A 17,061-nucleotide genomic window follows, 5' to 3' on the forward strand; every position below is an offset into this window, starting at 1 on the left:
GAGAAATCAGATAGAGTTCTTCGTACCTGGGAGTTGGCTTTTATAGTAAGTTTCTAGGTGGGGACAACTCACACCTGGCTTCAGGGAGTCCATGTCACTTCAACTGTTTGCTTAATCAAAGTCTGTTAATGCAACGTGACTTCTGGAGTGGTGCTATTAATGCAGCATAGAGTCCGTGGAGTGGTGCCCTTAATGCGGCGTGTCTCCCTGACTCACTTTTTTCCTGCGAACGCTCCCTGTTAAGCCCGTCCATGCATATTGTCAAGAGATCAAGAGTTCTCCATATTTCCCGACCACCTGCCTGCACAGGTTCTCGAGGGTAGAGTGTCATCGGGGTGGTGTCAAGGCGGCGAGTCTCATTTGCCCATGTCGTTTGCTTTCCCTACGCGTGGGTTGCTTTGTGGGCAGATTTTACTCGTGGGTCGAGTACTCTGCAGAGGCCCACTCATTCCTTTTAGTAGAGGGTTGTTGAGCTTGGTCGGGTTCTCTGACTTGCTTCTCTCGTGGGCTTGCTATACGGGCCGATAGGGGAAAACCTCCTTAGAGCATTAGCATTGGTTTATGCATATGTATATGCAAAATTACCTCTTTTGCATATCCACTTTTTCATTCAAGCAAAATTCCCACATTGACTAAAACATATTTGAGACAAAATAATAATAAAATATTATTATTTTATTATTATTACTTTTTTGCTAAAATTAATTTTTTTATATACTTTACAATTAACATCCACTATATACATTTGACATTAATAATACAAATGTAATAATAAAAAATATAATTTTTTAATAATAATATATTAAAAATATAATAAAATGAAAAAAATATATATAATATTTTATAATAATAAAATGAATGTGCAAGTGAATGTTTGTTGTGTTGTTGAAGGAGCGAGAAAATGAAATGATTGTGAGAAAGAGAAAGAGTGGGAGGAGAGAGAAATAATGATTAAAATATCATTTGTAGGGTGAATAGTAGTTATCCAAATTTGGATAAGTACTGTTCATAAGTAACTAAATATTTGGATATGTATAAGTCAATGTGGAGGATTTTAGGGTCATATTATGTAAATATGATTTTGCATATGCATATACATAAACCAATACTAATGCTCTTATAAGACAAGACAACTAGAAATGGTACGTACCATTTGTCGACCATTACAAGCATATATATTATATATATATGGTTAATTGGCTCGATTGGGCCATTGGAACTTTACTCCATACGAGACCCATCACAGCCTTTTGTTTGGTTGCAGGCAGTTTCAGCTAGCCCAACAAAGAAAACTAAAGATGCTGCATGGGTTGTAGGTGTAAAATAATTTATGACCCAAGACCCACATAAAGAAAGGTCCAATTAATATGACGAACAAGAGAAAAAGCAACCACGATACCAGTTCCACGTAAAGAATTTCAAGTATGCAATTCAAACAATATATATCTAAAATAATATATACAGATAGATGATGAACATAATTGAAATGGCACAGTCATATCTAAAATCATGCACAAGATTGTACGAGAATTTACATGTTCCGCCATCTAACTATAGTTAAATGTGATGTGGGTTTTGAGAAGGACGAAAAACATACAAGAATATGTGATATGGCACAATCTTAATGCAAATTAAAGACAAGACTGCTTGACAAGCCTCCTGAGTTTGGTTTAGTTAAACTCTAGTTTGGCTCAATTTATTTATAAACATAAAATTCGGCTTCACTCTTATAAAACCCTATAAACATTACTAACTTCGTATTTAATTTTTTAGTATTTTCTTTAACTTTACAATAAGATTATCTTAACTAGGTATATAGAAAATCAGAAGGAAATTATACTCGTATTACTATATATCATGTTACTTGAATTCATATATATATATATATATATATATATAAATATAATTATTGATATATCATGTATATAAAGTATTTACAAAAAAATTTAAAATTTGTTTTTAGATTTGAAAATAAAGTTATAAGATATATAGTATAAATAATCTATTTTGTAAAAATTAAGTTACTCTTCAACAAATTCGAATTAGCTCAAATAATAAATGAGTTGTACGTTCCACCCCAGTCGACTTCATGATGATCAACTTTAATGGTCCATTATAACCATTGACTTCATGAACTTTGATCCTCTGATCTGATCCTCAGATCATGTCAGTTTTATATAGTTTGACATATGAGCAGGCAATATTTATTTATTTATTTTCTTCTTTAACGAGTGATTAATTTATTCATGAACATAAACATTATATAGTTGTATATAAACCTACCAGCTTGAACCTTCCTCCCAGCATACAGAAAGAGCTGGGAGGAACTTTCCAGGAACCTCAAGTAATTAATTCCAAATGCCAACTTTAATTGCTCTTTCAAGTTGAACAGATCATGGAGTAAACAGATTGAGGTGGGCTGGCTATTAATGCAGTAGTTATTGTGCGATCCCCACGAAATAAAAATCCCATGCATTGAGTAGGTTCGAAGAAATTAAGCAGGTGCATGCCTTTTTATATATGTATTATGCATCCAATGCAAGTTGGTTCTTTTTAAAGATGAAAGTTGCACTTTTTCCTTCTAGGGTTCTTTTTTTTCCTTTGACTTGAGAGATGGGGTTTCGAACTTCAAACTTTTATTTTGGAGGTCGGAAGTTATGCCAATCATACTATGAATTAGTGATATGAAGGATCTTGGAAACTCATGAACTTTGAACCATGCATGGCCCATTCATGTAATTGGAGCACTCATGGTTGGACCTGGGGCCGGGTGGCGGAGAAAGGAGACTTTCATTATATGCAATTTTATTCATTTAGAGTTGGACCACTTTCGCACGTTTGGATCATCAATTCATTTCAATTCATCGTTATAATCTTTTTAAATTTTAACACAAATTATAATAAAAAATTTAATTTTTTCAAATCCAAAATAATAATAATATTAAAAAATAATATTCTAACTATATTTTATCATCTCAACTCAACTCAGTTTAACATCTAAACGCAACATAACGCATGCATGACATGGTTCCCCCCCCCCCCCCAAAAAAAAAAAAAAAAAAAATTGGCCCTCTCCTCCTATATAAAAATTAGAAATTGGAGTAATATTGTTAGATACAATCATGGATTATATAAGTATCACGCACTCCTTTTGAAAAAATAGTGATGTTTATTATTAAAAAATTAATTTTTTAATGTAGATCTCTAATTAGCTCACTTTTTAAAAAAAAAAAAAAAATTTCAGCACTTGCTCACTCTATAACTATAAATATCATTTCACTCAATTTATATGTTAACTTCTTTAGATTTAATAAAACAGTATACTCCATGGACCATTATTTGGTAATTACCATCTTTGTTTATTTAATAAATTATTTTCTTTCATGTTGGGAATATTATGATTGTCATCACTACTTGCAACTGCCGTCCAAAATTAAAATAAATAATAATACATTGACGATTAACCTCGATTATCATGTAATTATTTATTCAACATTATATTTCACGAGACTTCTTTATTTCTTTTTTCTTTTCTTTTTGGTATCATTCCTTCGCATCATGCAAAAGCCTTTGATCTTCTACATCTAGTATATATTTAGTCTGCCTTTTTATTGTTTTTGTAATATGTATGTCAATACATTTTATTTGTTGTTTTAATTACTAATGTGTTTTTGTCCTTTTATTAAATGTCTGTAAGTGATAGATATGCAAGTGGCGTTTTGACTTACCTGAAGCTTTTAAGGTAGAACTAAAAGGAAGCACGTGAGATGCTCGTGACTTCTTTAATCTGAAGGGATGTGTATTGAACTGTTGGATATCTACACGTGGTGGCATCTGTTGGCACATATATATATATATATATATATATCTCATTGCTTTGTAACCCTAGATGGATGATTCATTTTGTGTAAATACGGCAGTTTGAGAGAGAGAGCAGAGAAGGGAGGCGATTCTAGGGTTTCTAGGGTTTCTAGGGCTTTCTAGGGTTTGCTCTTAGAAGGAAGAAATCAGTGCGATTTCTTATGAGTTCTAAGAGGTTTTGTAACTCTGGTGTACTGAAGCTTCTCTGTGAAGTATTTTTTATAAATAAAGATCTCTGTGGCTTCTCTGAGGTCATTCCTGCAGTGGATGTAGACCATTAATTAGGGTCGAACCACGTATATCGGTGTGTTCTTTCTTATATTCCTTTTATTTCCTTTTACAGTTTATATTTCTGTTATTTTCATTTCGGTTCTTGATATATTTTGTGCCTCATTTTGATCTGTACGATTTGATATAGGTAACCTGGTCATATATTGTAATATTGGTTATTCTTTGGTTGTGGTGGATATCAAACTGCGAAACTTGTGATAAATGTACTTTTCTGTTTGGGAGAAAAACTGACAGTTTTATAACAAAGAGATAGAAAGGATTTATCACAAATTTATTAATTAGTTTTCATAATAAAACTAATTCTTTTATAATAGTTTCATTTTATTTTTTCATTTTTAAAGTAGGACACGTACATGTAAACATCCCATGAATGGGTTAAGTAAAACAGATGGTATAAGACATAAATTAAGCATATATATATATATGTATGAGAAATTCTATTTATAAATTGATGTAGATAAATAACACACTTGGCGCAAAATACTTACATGCATGACATGATTTGATTTGAAATAGAAACTTTAAATTTTGAATTTCACAAATCAGATTTTGCCATGTAAATGATGTGATTGGCGTGTTCTGCACATTGAGTTGCAAATAGAAGAACTCTCTCTTTATATATAAATATATGTGTATGTGTTGGTTCAAGTACTATTATATGTAGTTGATTCTCGTTTGACTTAAGGCTAAAAAATATCATGCATGCCAATTGTTCGGATTATTAATGAATTATCTTGCCAATCTAGCTCCTCCATTAATGCATTCTAAAATATTTTATATATAATATAATCTGCAAGATCGAGCACATCATCATGTGTTGTTTCTTCCATGATTATCAACTCTATAACTAAAAACTTATTTGAAACCACATGAACCACCTTATAATTTGGGAATCTATTTGGGTTGTGATATCAAGGGTACGTGGAAATAATCAATTCTATCCTCATTAATCAAAGATCTCTTAAAATTTTGAAGATATTTCACCGAATAGATCTATTTCTTAAGATATCCTATATATTCGATCGGATAGAATTGGTCCGATCCAATTGACTTCTATAGCTAGGCTGCCAATTAGCCCGTCGAGATCAGAACTTATCTGATATAAGTGATGATTAAGGTTTTAGTGGTTCAAGAAATTTAAAACTTATGATATTAACGATAATAATATATATGTAAGGTGGACAATGATAATAGAGAAATTTTATTTGCAATTTTATTTGCAATCCTCTAGTAGTTTTCTCCATAGCAGTTGACAATTTAAATAATTTAGAAGGTTGTAAGTTGTGTCATAAACTGTATTTGGAGATGCAGCTTTTAAAATTCAGAAATTTTTAAAACTTGAGCTACTGCATGCAGTAGGATAGATGAGAGTAGAATATTAAGGAAAATACCCGATTTTGTTGAGAATTGGATCAATCTTACAAGATTGTGAGTCTTGTACTTCCATTCCTTCTATCTGCCATCTTTCCCTTCTTGGAGTCATAAAAGTTTAGTTTCTTTCTGTTGTATTTAAGGATATTTTTTGGCAGTATGATATGCAAGGCACGTAAATGGAAGGCCCCATTTCTTCTAACATATCCAGGTTGACGAACTTAGAAGAATTATGAGTATATGTTCCTTTCCCAGACATTAATTGAGTAGAAATGTGAAATCTGAAGAATGGTACATTTGATTTGTACTGGTCTGTCATGTTTATCAGGAGGATATCTGATTTGAAAGGATCAAGTATTGGATTCCCTCATTTGCAGGATTTGAAAAAGTTAAGATATTTGTGAGTTATATATAAATACCCAAACTTTTAAGCAAACATTAATCGTATCATAAAAAGTTGTGCCTTTTGTTTTTGTTTTGTTTCTTAAATTTATTGAGTTGTTTCTCTTATTTCTGTGCTCTCAGGCTGCTTAGGAATTGCTTAATCACTTCTTCAATCCCAGTTTATATTGGAGAGTTGACAGAATTAATAAAGATGTTGCAAGTTGCCTAAAATGAACTAATTATGTTGTATTGACTTCTCCACATTTCATTCCATAGAGTCTCTATGAGTTCCAAGCGCCTCTAGAACATGAGCATCCTAGAACAAAATTTGTCTTTGATATTGTATATTGCAGTTGCAGTTAGCATGTAATGGTCTTAGCTATAGAGGTTTAGATCAATCGGTCTTGTAAAGCATACTAATTCTAAAAACAAGATCACACAAGGGGATTACAGTAAATACTAAATAGTGTGTATTGGAGAGAATAGCTATCAAGCAGAATGCTTTCTCTGGTTGGTTAATTGTAAAACACAATCAATGCCAATTTTGATCATATTAGTAGCTCATACTTTGGATCTTTTTTGAGTATATAAAAAGAATATTAGTGCAATCTATAGTGTAAGGTAAAATTGTGAAGCCTGCAAAACTTGGATGTGTATAATATTTTTTCTGTATTCTGTATTGTGTTTTTTTTTTTGAAACGCTTTTTTCAACGAGTAAAAGTCACCGCAAATAATTTTTCATAGCAAAAACATATTTGCGGCAAATGAAATCGCTGCAAAAAACTATTTGCGGCGAAACTTACCCGTTGGAAATATTTAATGATGAGGATAATTTCAAATGAGGACTGCTACATCCACACACGAATTATACAAAAACAATCCTACAAACTTATGTGTCTTCATTTGATCCGTTAAATCTATTTTATAATAAAAGTAATTTTACAATTTGACGAATCACATCAAGTTATGTCAGTTTGTGAGATTACTTTTGTGTTATCACTTTGTTGCTAGAGTATTTACCATTTCAAATTGTGGAAACAATAATGAGTTATTTCCGACAATTTATTAACTTTTTGTGACGATACATATCGCCGAAAATAACTTTTCTCAATGATTTTAATGGTAAACGAGAAGATTATATCCATCGATTTTTGTAATATTTGATTCAGGCTAAAATCGACGAAATAGTAATTTTTTGTGTCGATTTTTATCTATCGTTGAAATTGATCAAAAGTGGCTTTAGGATTTCGGCAAACTTATAGCGATTTATAAATAGTCGAAAATGATCAAATGCAACGATTATTAAGAATATTTACGATGATTTTGAGCGCTGAAAAATGCATATTTTTTATAGTGCTTCCATGATTATCAACTCTATAACTAAAAACTTATTTGAAACCACATGAGCCACCTTATAATTTGGGAATCTATTTGGGTTGTGATATCAGGGTTACGTGGAAATGATCAATTCTATCCTCATTAATCAAATTAAGATCTCTTAAAGTTTTGAAGATATTTCACCGAATAGATCTATTTCTTAAGATATTCTATACATTCGATCGGATAGAATTGGTCCGATCCAATTGACTTCTATAGCTAGGCAGCCTAGGCTGCCAATTAGCCCGTCGAGATCAAAACTTATCTAATATTAGTGATGATTAAGGTTTTAGTGGTTCAAGAAATTTAAAACTTATAATAACGATATAATAATATATATGTAAGGTGGACAATGATAATAGAGAAATTTTATTTTCATTTTTGAGTGGAAGATTACACATGTAGTGTCATTGATAAATTAAGATAAAATGAAAAAGAATTATTTAAAAAAATATTATTATAATTTTAATTTTTTTAAACATAGTTGTATGGCTTTACATGTTAACAGTACTTTTTATTTAGAAATTATATGTAGATTAACTCATGATAATATATATATATATATATATATATATATATATAATGGCTCATATTTATATTTCAAACGGCCACTTATCTGAAAAATAGAAATGGATATTTCAAAGCATGACATTGACATAATGTTGAAGGGACAAGGGAGGTAGGGACTCTCATGAGCTAAATTTCTACGAAGAAGCTCGCACATTTTGACAAACTAATTGCGAGAGCCTACAAAAAAGAGAAAGGGGAAAAGGACACACGAACTCACTGATCATGGATGAGACAGAAAAAAATAGAATTTAAAGTCAACAGTTCAAGGGTATATTTGAGAAAATAATTATTTTCAGATATTTTTAGATTTTTTTATTATTATTTACAAATTATTCATTAATAATATTCACGGCTATTTACACTATTATTCATAGATCATCTAAGATATTTTTAATATTCAAATAGAGTCTAATAGTTTGTGGCTTTAATTTACATATCATTTGTATCATCGTTTGATTTTGACAAGATATTTAATTTTTTTTATTTTTTTAATGTACTAATGCATTACATGGTATCCATGATTTCTTTAATAACAAAACAAGACTGCCAAAGCTAAGGTAGATTTGGGAGGTGAGATGAAAATTTTATGTTTTGTTTTAAAGTTTAAAATATTATGTTTTAATATTATTATTGTTTTGGAATTTGAAAAAAGTATATTGGGATTTGAAAAAGTTGAATTGTTTATTATATTTTGTATGAGAATTTAAAAAAAGTGTAATAATGAGATGAGATGAGATGAAAATTTTATATTTTATCTTGTGTCCCAAACCTGCCCTAAGGGTATGTTACGAGAATTTAATTGAAAATTTTTTAGATGCATGTGTTTGTTATTGGCCGTTTCTATGAAGAAAATTTAGAATATAATAAATAATCTCTAATTATTTAATGTCACATCATAAGATGATGAAAATTGAAATGATAAATAACATTACTCCTTCAACATGTATACCTACAAGAAATGTTGGTTCACTTCGCGAGCATGACCTGGTAATAATGAATGGTCTTTGAGCCTTAACCTGCAACTTCGAATACACAACTATATATGCCTGGCTGGGTTGCATGATGAAGTTCCAAATCAGATCAAGTTAGTTTCTCAAAGAAAATGCAATTAACAATTAATCATGCATAGAGCTGACTGAATGTTCCAACCTTTTTACCTTATGAATAGACCTTAATGTTGTGTGTTTCGAAGATTCTTGTTCTTATAGTGTTAAGAGTGGCGTCTGGCCTTCAACTGCTACTTGGCTGCCCGTAGTCTCCATCTTGAGCAATCTTGAGCTCCTTTGTTTTCCTTGTCAACACCTTGCCTGGGGCCGGGATTGGCTCTATAACACAAGTCTCGCTTAACTCGCTCCACTATATATAACATCCAATCTCATGTATACCATATGCTTTCACTGAATTGGGTCCTAACCAGGGACTTTAGCTGTGACATTAATCTCCAACAAGGAAAACCTCAATGCTCAAAACAACCCTAAAGCGAGTTAGTTTACCCAAGTTTGGCATTGCAAATATGTAAGACATGACCCATCATGTGTCCATTAATAGATCAGAGATGATGTTTTTCATTTTAGATTTAAGTATAACTAAAGATGATATTTGGTAACTATTGGACATGTCCAACAACTTTGCTTAAGATATTTGGAGTTCATTGCTTGGAAATTATCACTCCCAATGTGCAAAGAATATATAAGAACAAAGTGGTTGAGCAATTATTTTCATGTAACCAATTAAAATATGCCAAACTGCTTTTTTGACTTTGCGTGCATTGACTCGGACTTTGTTGAGTGTAGACTCCCCCAATTTCAATTTGGTACGTCTTACGTTCTCACTTGCGTACTTCGAGGAAAACCCCATTCCCAAGTTCCTACCCTTTCTATTCACATTCAAAGCAAGAAAATCCTCAGCCGATTTTCCTTTTTCTTTCTTTACCCATACGAAAAATGTTAAATTATTTTAAAATTTTTAAAATTTTTATTTATCTATATTTCAATTATTGATACATTAAATTTTAAGTTTTAAAAAAAATTAACAGAATAAATTTTATAAATAAAATAAATAAATATAGATAAAAATTACTATTAAAAACATTCATTTTATATACATGATATAGTATCATCTAGACCATACATCTTTTAAATAAATATTAAAAATAATTAATTAAAAATAGTTACACAATAAATACAAAATATATATTATTATAATAACTTCTCTTTAACTTTACTCAAATAAAATATAAGTAAAATTATGAATACATACTACTCATTCATTTCCGCAGCCAATTCAATTCATGTGCAACTGCAACACGCAGTTTAAAGTGAAAGTCAAACTTAATTAGAATTCAACAAAGGCATTTTAATGGTGGGGGAAACAAGGACCACTAGACAGGTCCCACCTGATCAAAAGCTTGATCATACAATAGAGCAGTCGACCACAGTTGACTATATACTTTTTAATTATTTCACTCAGTTTTCTTTTTTTGAGGTATTTGATAATTCAACATGTTATGAGTTATCCGAACAATCTTCTTTCATTCTTAATTTGGGTACTGTTTATTATTTTTTTATTATTTTTTACATATTTTTAATTATTATTTATTATTATTTAATATTCTATCATTATTTTTTTACTATTATTAACAAAATACCTATCTAAATGCAATTTAAATCTCGAATTTGAAAAAAATAAAGAGAAAATGAATATAATTATATATTTAAAAAAAAAAATTGTATCAAATAATTAGCCAACAAGTTAAGGGCAAAAGAAGCACGCCGTGACGAGTGACGGCACAGATAGTTTGACCGACTAGAAGGAGAGGGAGATGGGGATGGGATAATCGTGAGAAGCTGTGGTGGTGGGGGCCGGGAATACGCTTTATATTTTGGCTTCGTTGCAGTTACTTATAAATACAGCTTATGGCAATTCTCTTCCCTGCAAGCCTTGCTACTTTCTAGTTTCTGCTTCTCTTTCTTCCTCTGATTTCACACTTTTCTCAATCATTTTTACTGCTAGCTCCAGCTTCCGAGAAAGATTAATGGAAAGCTGATGATCAGGTCGGTATTATTATTATTTGGAAACTTCTCTGATCTAAACATGTTAATTTCTCTAGAGTAGATCTTGTCTGTCTCCTCGAACTGGTGTTTTTAAGGATCATATATATGGATTGTCGTCGATTCCTGTAAGCATTTTGTTCTCTCTCCGTCATGCATGAATATTGATATTATCATGTTAGCAGTCTGCTATATTTCGGGATCCAATCATGCATGAATATTATTTAAAACTACTTGAAAGTTATATTAATATCTTTTCAGAAACTGATCTTCATCCATGCAAATTAAGTAAGAAGAGTTTGTATGTTTGGTTGCTTCTTCTCATTCTCAAAGCCTTCTCTATTAATCTTTTCATTTTTGTTTTTGAGCTTTTGGCTACTGGCTTTCGGGGTTCTTTGATTATGTTAAAATAAATCAGGAAAAAATTAAAAAAACTGTCGAAATCTGGTATGGTTTTCATGCTAGTTTTGAATATTAATTAACTTCCAGCAGGAGTGTATAGGATTCAACCACTCCGGAAACAATCGTTTTTATGGGCCATGAGAAAAAGTGGAGCAGTTGTACCTACTGTTGTACGTTGGTTTTAATGATCTCATCTGATTATTATAATTTTTTTAAATTTTTATATAAAATATAATAAATAATTTAATATTTTAAAATTTTAAAATAATAATAATAATAAATAATATTTTATTTAATTTTCGTCTTAATTAACTATCCAAATCTCACCTAAATTACCATTTTATTGTGGTTTTAAGAGTCTAGACATAAGTAATTTCACAGAATTTTCTTCAAAGCTAAAGTTGAAGGTAGGAGGTAGTTTCATCCAATTCAATTTGTATAAATGGATTTAGTTACGCAGTTCAGGTGAGATAAAATGAGATAAATGAAATATTTTGTTGAAAGTTAAATAAAATATTATTATAATATTATTTTTATTTTAAAATTAAAAAAAATTAAATTGTTTATTATATTTTATGTGAGAATTTGAAAAAATTATAATTATTATATGAGATGAAATGAAATAGTTTGATTTTGTGTAACCAAATCGGTCCAGTTGTGAGTATTTTCTTGTCTCTTGTTTTCAAAGTAGTTGAGGGACATGCAGATTCATAGAAGACTCACCCCAATATAAATTATATGGGTGACATTTGCAGTTTTTTTTTTGTAATTTTCAGGGTCTTTGATAGTTGGGACCTAGAATTTTAAATCAAAACCAAGCGATGAGGCTATTAATTGTATAATCCAACATCACCAACTGCTATGAAACTTCCTATAGATAACAACAATTGGGTTAAAAATCTTTCTAGCACTCTTATTTAAACTTGCTGGTCACACAAGTACCTTAACTCTTACTTCAAATGTGCAGAGAAGAAAGCTAGTGAGAGAGGCAGAGCACAGAAGCAAAATTAAGCATCTGAGCGAGCTAGAAAAGTCAAACGATGGCCAAGGACCAATTACAGGTGCTAAACGCGCTCGATCTAGCAAAAACACAATGGTATCATTTTACTACAATCGTCATTGCTGGAATGGGGTTCTTCACCGATGCATATGATCTTTTCTGCATATCTCTTGTCACCAAATTGCTTGGCCGCATATATTACCATGTCGATGGCGCAGCAAAGCCTGGAACTTTGCCTCCCAACGTCTCGGCAGCTGTTAATGGCGTAGCACTCTGTGGAACTCTAGCCGGCCAACTTTTCTTTGGGTGGCTTGGAGACAAGATGGGCAGGAAGCGAGTCTACGGCATGACTCTCATGCTCATGGTTATAGCCTCCGTTGCTTCTGGTCTTTCCTTTGGCAGCAATGCAAAGTCTGTCATGGCAACACTCTGCTTTTTCCGGTTCTGGCTTGGGTTTGGTATTGGCGGAGATTACCCTCTTTCCGCCACCATCATGTCGGAATATGCCAACAAGAAGACCCGTGGTGCTTTCATTGCTGCCGTCTTCGCCATGCAGGGATTTGGCATCTTAGCTGGCGGTATATTTGCTATTATTATTGCATCTGCATTCAAGTCCAGGTTTGATGTCCCATCTTATGAGGTTGATGCAGTTGGCTCAACTGTTCCACAAGCAGACTATGTTTGGAGGATTATCTTAATGGTTGGTGCACTTCCTGCTGCACTCACCTACTACTGGAGGATGAAGATGCCTGAAACTGCCCGTTACACTGCCCTTGTTGCCAAGAATGCAAACCAGGCTGCAAAAGATATGTCGAAGGTTCTTCAGGTTGACATTGAAGCAGAACCACAGAAGGTTGAGCGGCTAGCTCAACAACCCGCCAATTCATTTGGTTTGTTCTCTAAAGAATTTCTTCGTCGCCATGGACTTCACTTGCTGGGAACAACAAGCACCTGGTTCTTGCTTGACATTGCATTTTACAGCCAGAATCTATTCCAAAAGGATATCTTCAGTGCAATTGGATGGATTCCACCGGCAAAGACCATGAATGCCATCGAGGAGGTCTTCAGAATCGCAAGGGCACAAACGCTGATTGCTCTATGCAGTACCGTTCCAGGCTACTGGTTCACAGTGGCTTTAATTGACAAGATGGGAAGGTTCGCTATCCAATTGATGGGTTTCTTCTTCATGACAGTGTTTATGTTTGCCCTGGCTATTCCTTACAACCACTGGACTCATAAGAACAACCGCATTGAGTTTGTAGTGATCTACTCACTAACCTTCTTCTTTGCGAATTTCGGGCCTAATTCCACCACATTTGTCGTGCCAGCTGAGATTTTCCCGGCCAGGCTAAGGTCTACTTGCCATGGCATATCTGCAGCATCTGGGAAGCTCGGGGCTATTGTTGGTGCTTTTGGGTTTTTGTATTTGGCTCAAAACCAGGACAAGAGCAAGGCAGATGCAGGGTACCCTGCAGGAATTGGGGTGAAGAATTCTCTTCTTGTGTTGGGTGGAATAAACTTTTTGGGGATTCTGTTTACTTTCTTGGTGCCCGAATCAAAAGGAAAATCCTTGGAGGAGATGTCTAGAGAGAATGAGGACGAAAATGGAGAAATGCAGGAGTTGGAACATTCATCTTCGTACAATAAGAGGACAGTTCCTCTGTCTTAGTCTCTTAGATTTTAGTTAATAAGTTTTTTCTGAATCATGCCTCGAGTCCCCCTTTCTCTATGTGAGAGAAGCCCAAAGTCAGTGTGACATTGAGCAGATGTTGAGAGTGTAATGCCCCATACCTAGGTGAGTTGGAGAATTACTACCTGTCACTTATAAACATGTCTCCTAACATATATAAAAATCTCTAAAGACTTCATAAGCAAAAATCAATTTCATATCTTCTAAATAAACACATTACAAATTGCACAAAGTTATTACTTCAATAATAATAAATCAAGGGGTCTACAATCTCCCGGTAGTCATAACATACCAAACTGATAAATCCATAAGTCTTACTAAACCAAAAACATACTTAAATCTCAACATAATAAACTAATACATCTTAAGTCTCAATAGATCCAAATAATATAAAGAATTTCAAATACTCAAGTCAAACCTTTCTACTAACAATGGTACCATTAGGTACTCGACCTTCTATCTATATCTAGTCAAGCTCCAATTTCTATTCCTGACCCTCAGCTGGGTCATTAATATCATTTGAAAAATAATGAAGATAAGGGGTGAGTTATCAACAACTCAGTAAGTAGAAAACCTATACTAGTGTGTAAACATGAGTCATTTTTAAAAAGTTTGGTATGCAGAAGCAAAACATTTCATTTTCATATGCACATCTCAAAACGTATTATCAGAACATCAGAGCGACTTTTCAATCTTTTCATAATCATAAATCATTTTTATATTTAAGAACGCTTTGGCATAACATAACTAAACATCTTCATCTTATCATATCATATCATATCGTATCATATCATATACCATGTTTAACCCCCATGATAGGGTTGTGATATCCCCAGTGGCCAAACCAGACAGTATCATATTATGAAACTTCTCATTTTTCAATCTCAGAGTCCCGAGTGTGCACACAAGAAAGAACACATAAAATACCAATTTGTTTCCAAAGTGGGTGCACTCATATCATATCATATCATGTTGGTACCAACCATATCACGTGAACCAGTATCATTATATCAAAAACATATTCAGAATCAAAATCAAAATAGATAAGTATGCCAAAGGTTTTTCATATTCATATCATATCAAACCATGTGCTGAATATATTCATATCATTTTCATTTGATAAAAAACATATCCAAATCATTTTCATATCATATGTACAAAAATCTCAATTTTCATATTCGCTCTTGTGCACATTTCAGAAACATGTCAAATATTGTTCATGTCTACACTATTTATGTCAAAAGCATTTCTTTTCTCTTTCATACATATCTCATGAGTGAATGCAAAATATATACAGAGGTTGTTTTTCACTTTTTCTTTTTAAAACAACATGCATATTTTTACAAATCAACCTCAATTCATTTCTTTTTATGCAAATCTAGTATAGGAATCTCGCTTACCTGACTCATGCAACGTATTATCTATGCCTTGAAAATGACCTCTATCAGTTTCGTCACCTATTCATAAAAATAAAATATATAAACTAAATATTAAAGACCAATAACACAATTTCGATCTAAAAATTAAGACCCAAATTCTAAACCATACTTAAGCAAATTTAACTCAACTCAAATAGCCATATAATCACTTGGACAGCCCACACTTCAACCCAAAATACCATATACCAATTTCAATATTGACCTATACACCCACCGAAGCCAACATCAAACTCAAATAATCAATATATCAACCCCTTCCAATGGCCCCTAACTCCAAGCAACCACCAACAACTCAACCAATTCAGAAATAATGTACCTCCAAATAATTTACGCTCCACACCAAAGGTTGTATAAAACCCGAATAGTACAAAAACAGCCACTACACAACCCAGAGTATCCATTAAATTCACTGCATGTCCCACCCAAATAATCCAAACTCAGAAACCATTCCAACACATGGTGCTTGCTGACACAAAAAAAAATGCCCAAAGAAAACCCACGGACTACACAATATGAAATCATGTCCCAGAAATTTCATTGGAGTGAAATAAAATAACTTGAAGTGAATGTGTGTGTGTGGGCGAGAGAAACAGAGAATGAGAATGGGTTACCGGCGAACAATAGTGTCACTAGTGGTGGGCTTCGATGGTTGCAAGGCTTCAAGGACTAACGAAAATGTAACACAAAAATCTGCACTGGAGAGAAAGAGAGAGTGTCGACTGTGAAGGCCTTGTGTTTCGGAGTCAAGGTGTAAAATGAGAGAGAGAGAGAGAGAGAGAGAGAGAGAGAGAGATACCTGTAGACAAAAGAACACCAAGCGAGAGAGGAAGAGGCGATGAGTCTGTTGAGAGAGCTAAAGTTTTGAGGGGAAAAACCAACCACAAGGGACAAAACTGAATTGCCGAGTGGAGATAATAGAATTACTCTGAATTAAGGGGGAAAACTTCGGCAAAACAGAGGAGAGAAAAGAAATGGGTGGAAACCGTCGGGGAGTGGGGGAAGGAAAAGAAAGGGGATGACTAACCTACTAAAACGGTGTTGTTTCGAGGGTCTTCGGGCTGGGCTTCAGTTGGCTAGGCCATGGGCTTGGGCTTCACAGAGAGTGAGATTCAAAATTGTAGAACAAGGCAAGAGCAACGCCTCATCCCTATTATTTTTTTTTTGATAACCAAACCTTTCATTCATAGATGAATCAAAACATAGTAGTTTGATCAAACCAAAGGGCTTGATCTGCAACATAATAATATCATCAACATTCCAAGCAAAACGTGCCAAAACATGAGCTACCCTATTACCATCCCTATAAACATGTTGAACTTGCACCTCTGGAACCTATTATTTGATACTCTGCTTTAGAAATTGCAGCACATTTTGCTCCCACCTTTCCCCACGTATCGAAGTCGTTTTAGATTATGTTTAGACAGTGGAGTGATCTAAGATCACTAGAAGTGTTTATCATTTTTCATTTACAAATCAGCTTTTCTTTCGAAAGATCCTTGCCGTGACACATTCGTTACTCCATGTGTCAACCTTTGATTTGTGAAGGCCTTTGAGTAGAGATAATTTGTTGTGAAAAACAACGATGCAAACAAGTGAAAGTAAATACAAACAAATCAATCACATGAC

The 17,061-nt window shown here is 33.1% G+C and overlaps 1 protein-coding gene and 1 long non-coding RNA gene across 3 annotated transcripts; one reads left to right on the top strand and one right to left on the bottom strand.

The window, feature by feature from the left end:
• Positions 1 to 10,763: 10,763 nt before the first annotated feature.
• LOC108994495 (inorganic phosphate transporter 1-4-like) lies at positions 10,764 to 14,187 on the top strand. 2 transcript variants are annotated; one of them, XM_035694900.1, is made up of 2 exons: positions 10,764 to 10,907; positions 12,274 to 14,187. In XM_035694900.1, exon 2 carries the CDS (start codon positions 12,347 to 12,349, stop codon positions 13,973 to 13,975), a length of 1,629 nt encoding a protein of 542 aa, XP_035550793.1. In that variant the 5' UTR covers positions 10,764 to 10,907; positions 12,274 to 12,346; the 3' UTR covers positions 13,976 to 14,187. The 2 variants fall into 2 exon arrangements, with proteins under 2 accessions (XP_035550793.1, XP_018825275.2); XM_018969730.2 differs by lacking the exon at positions 10,764 to 10,907 and adding an exon at positions 10,935 to 11,032.
• A 1,166-nt stretch (positions 14,188 to 15,353) lies between these two features.
• Positions 15,354 to 16,416, bottom strand: LOC109014988. Its single transcript, XR_001999813.2, has 3 exons — positions 16,232 to 16,416; positions 16,047 to 16,130; positions 15,354 to 15,453 (listed from the first exon to the last, which is right to left on the bottom strand). It is a non-coding gene; the product is annotated as an uncharacterized LOC109014988 (long non-coding RNA).
• Positions 16,417 to 17,061: the final 645 nt, after the last annotated feature.

This window comes from Juglans regia, chromosome 10 (genome assembly GCF_001411555.2).
Source record: "Juglans regia cultivar Chandler chromosome 10, Walnut 2.0, whole genome shotgun sequence".
NCBI lineage: Eukaryota > Viridiplantae > Streptophyta > Magnoliopsida > Fagales > Juglandaceae > Juglans > Juglans regia.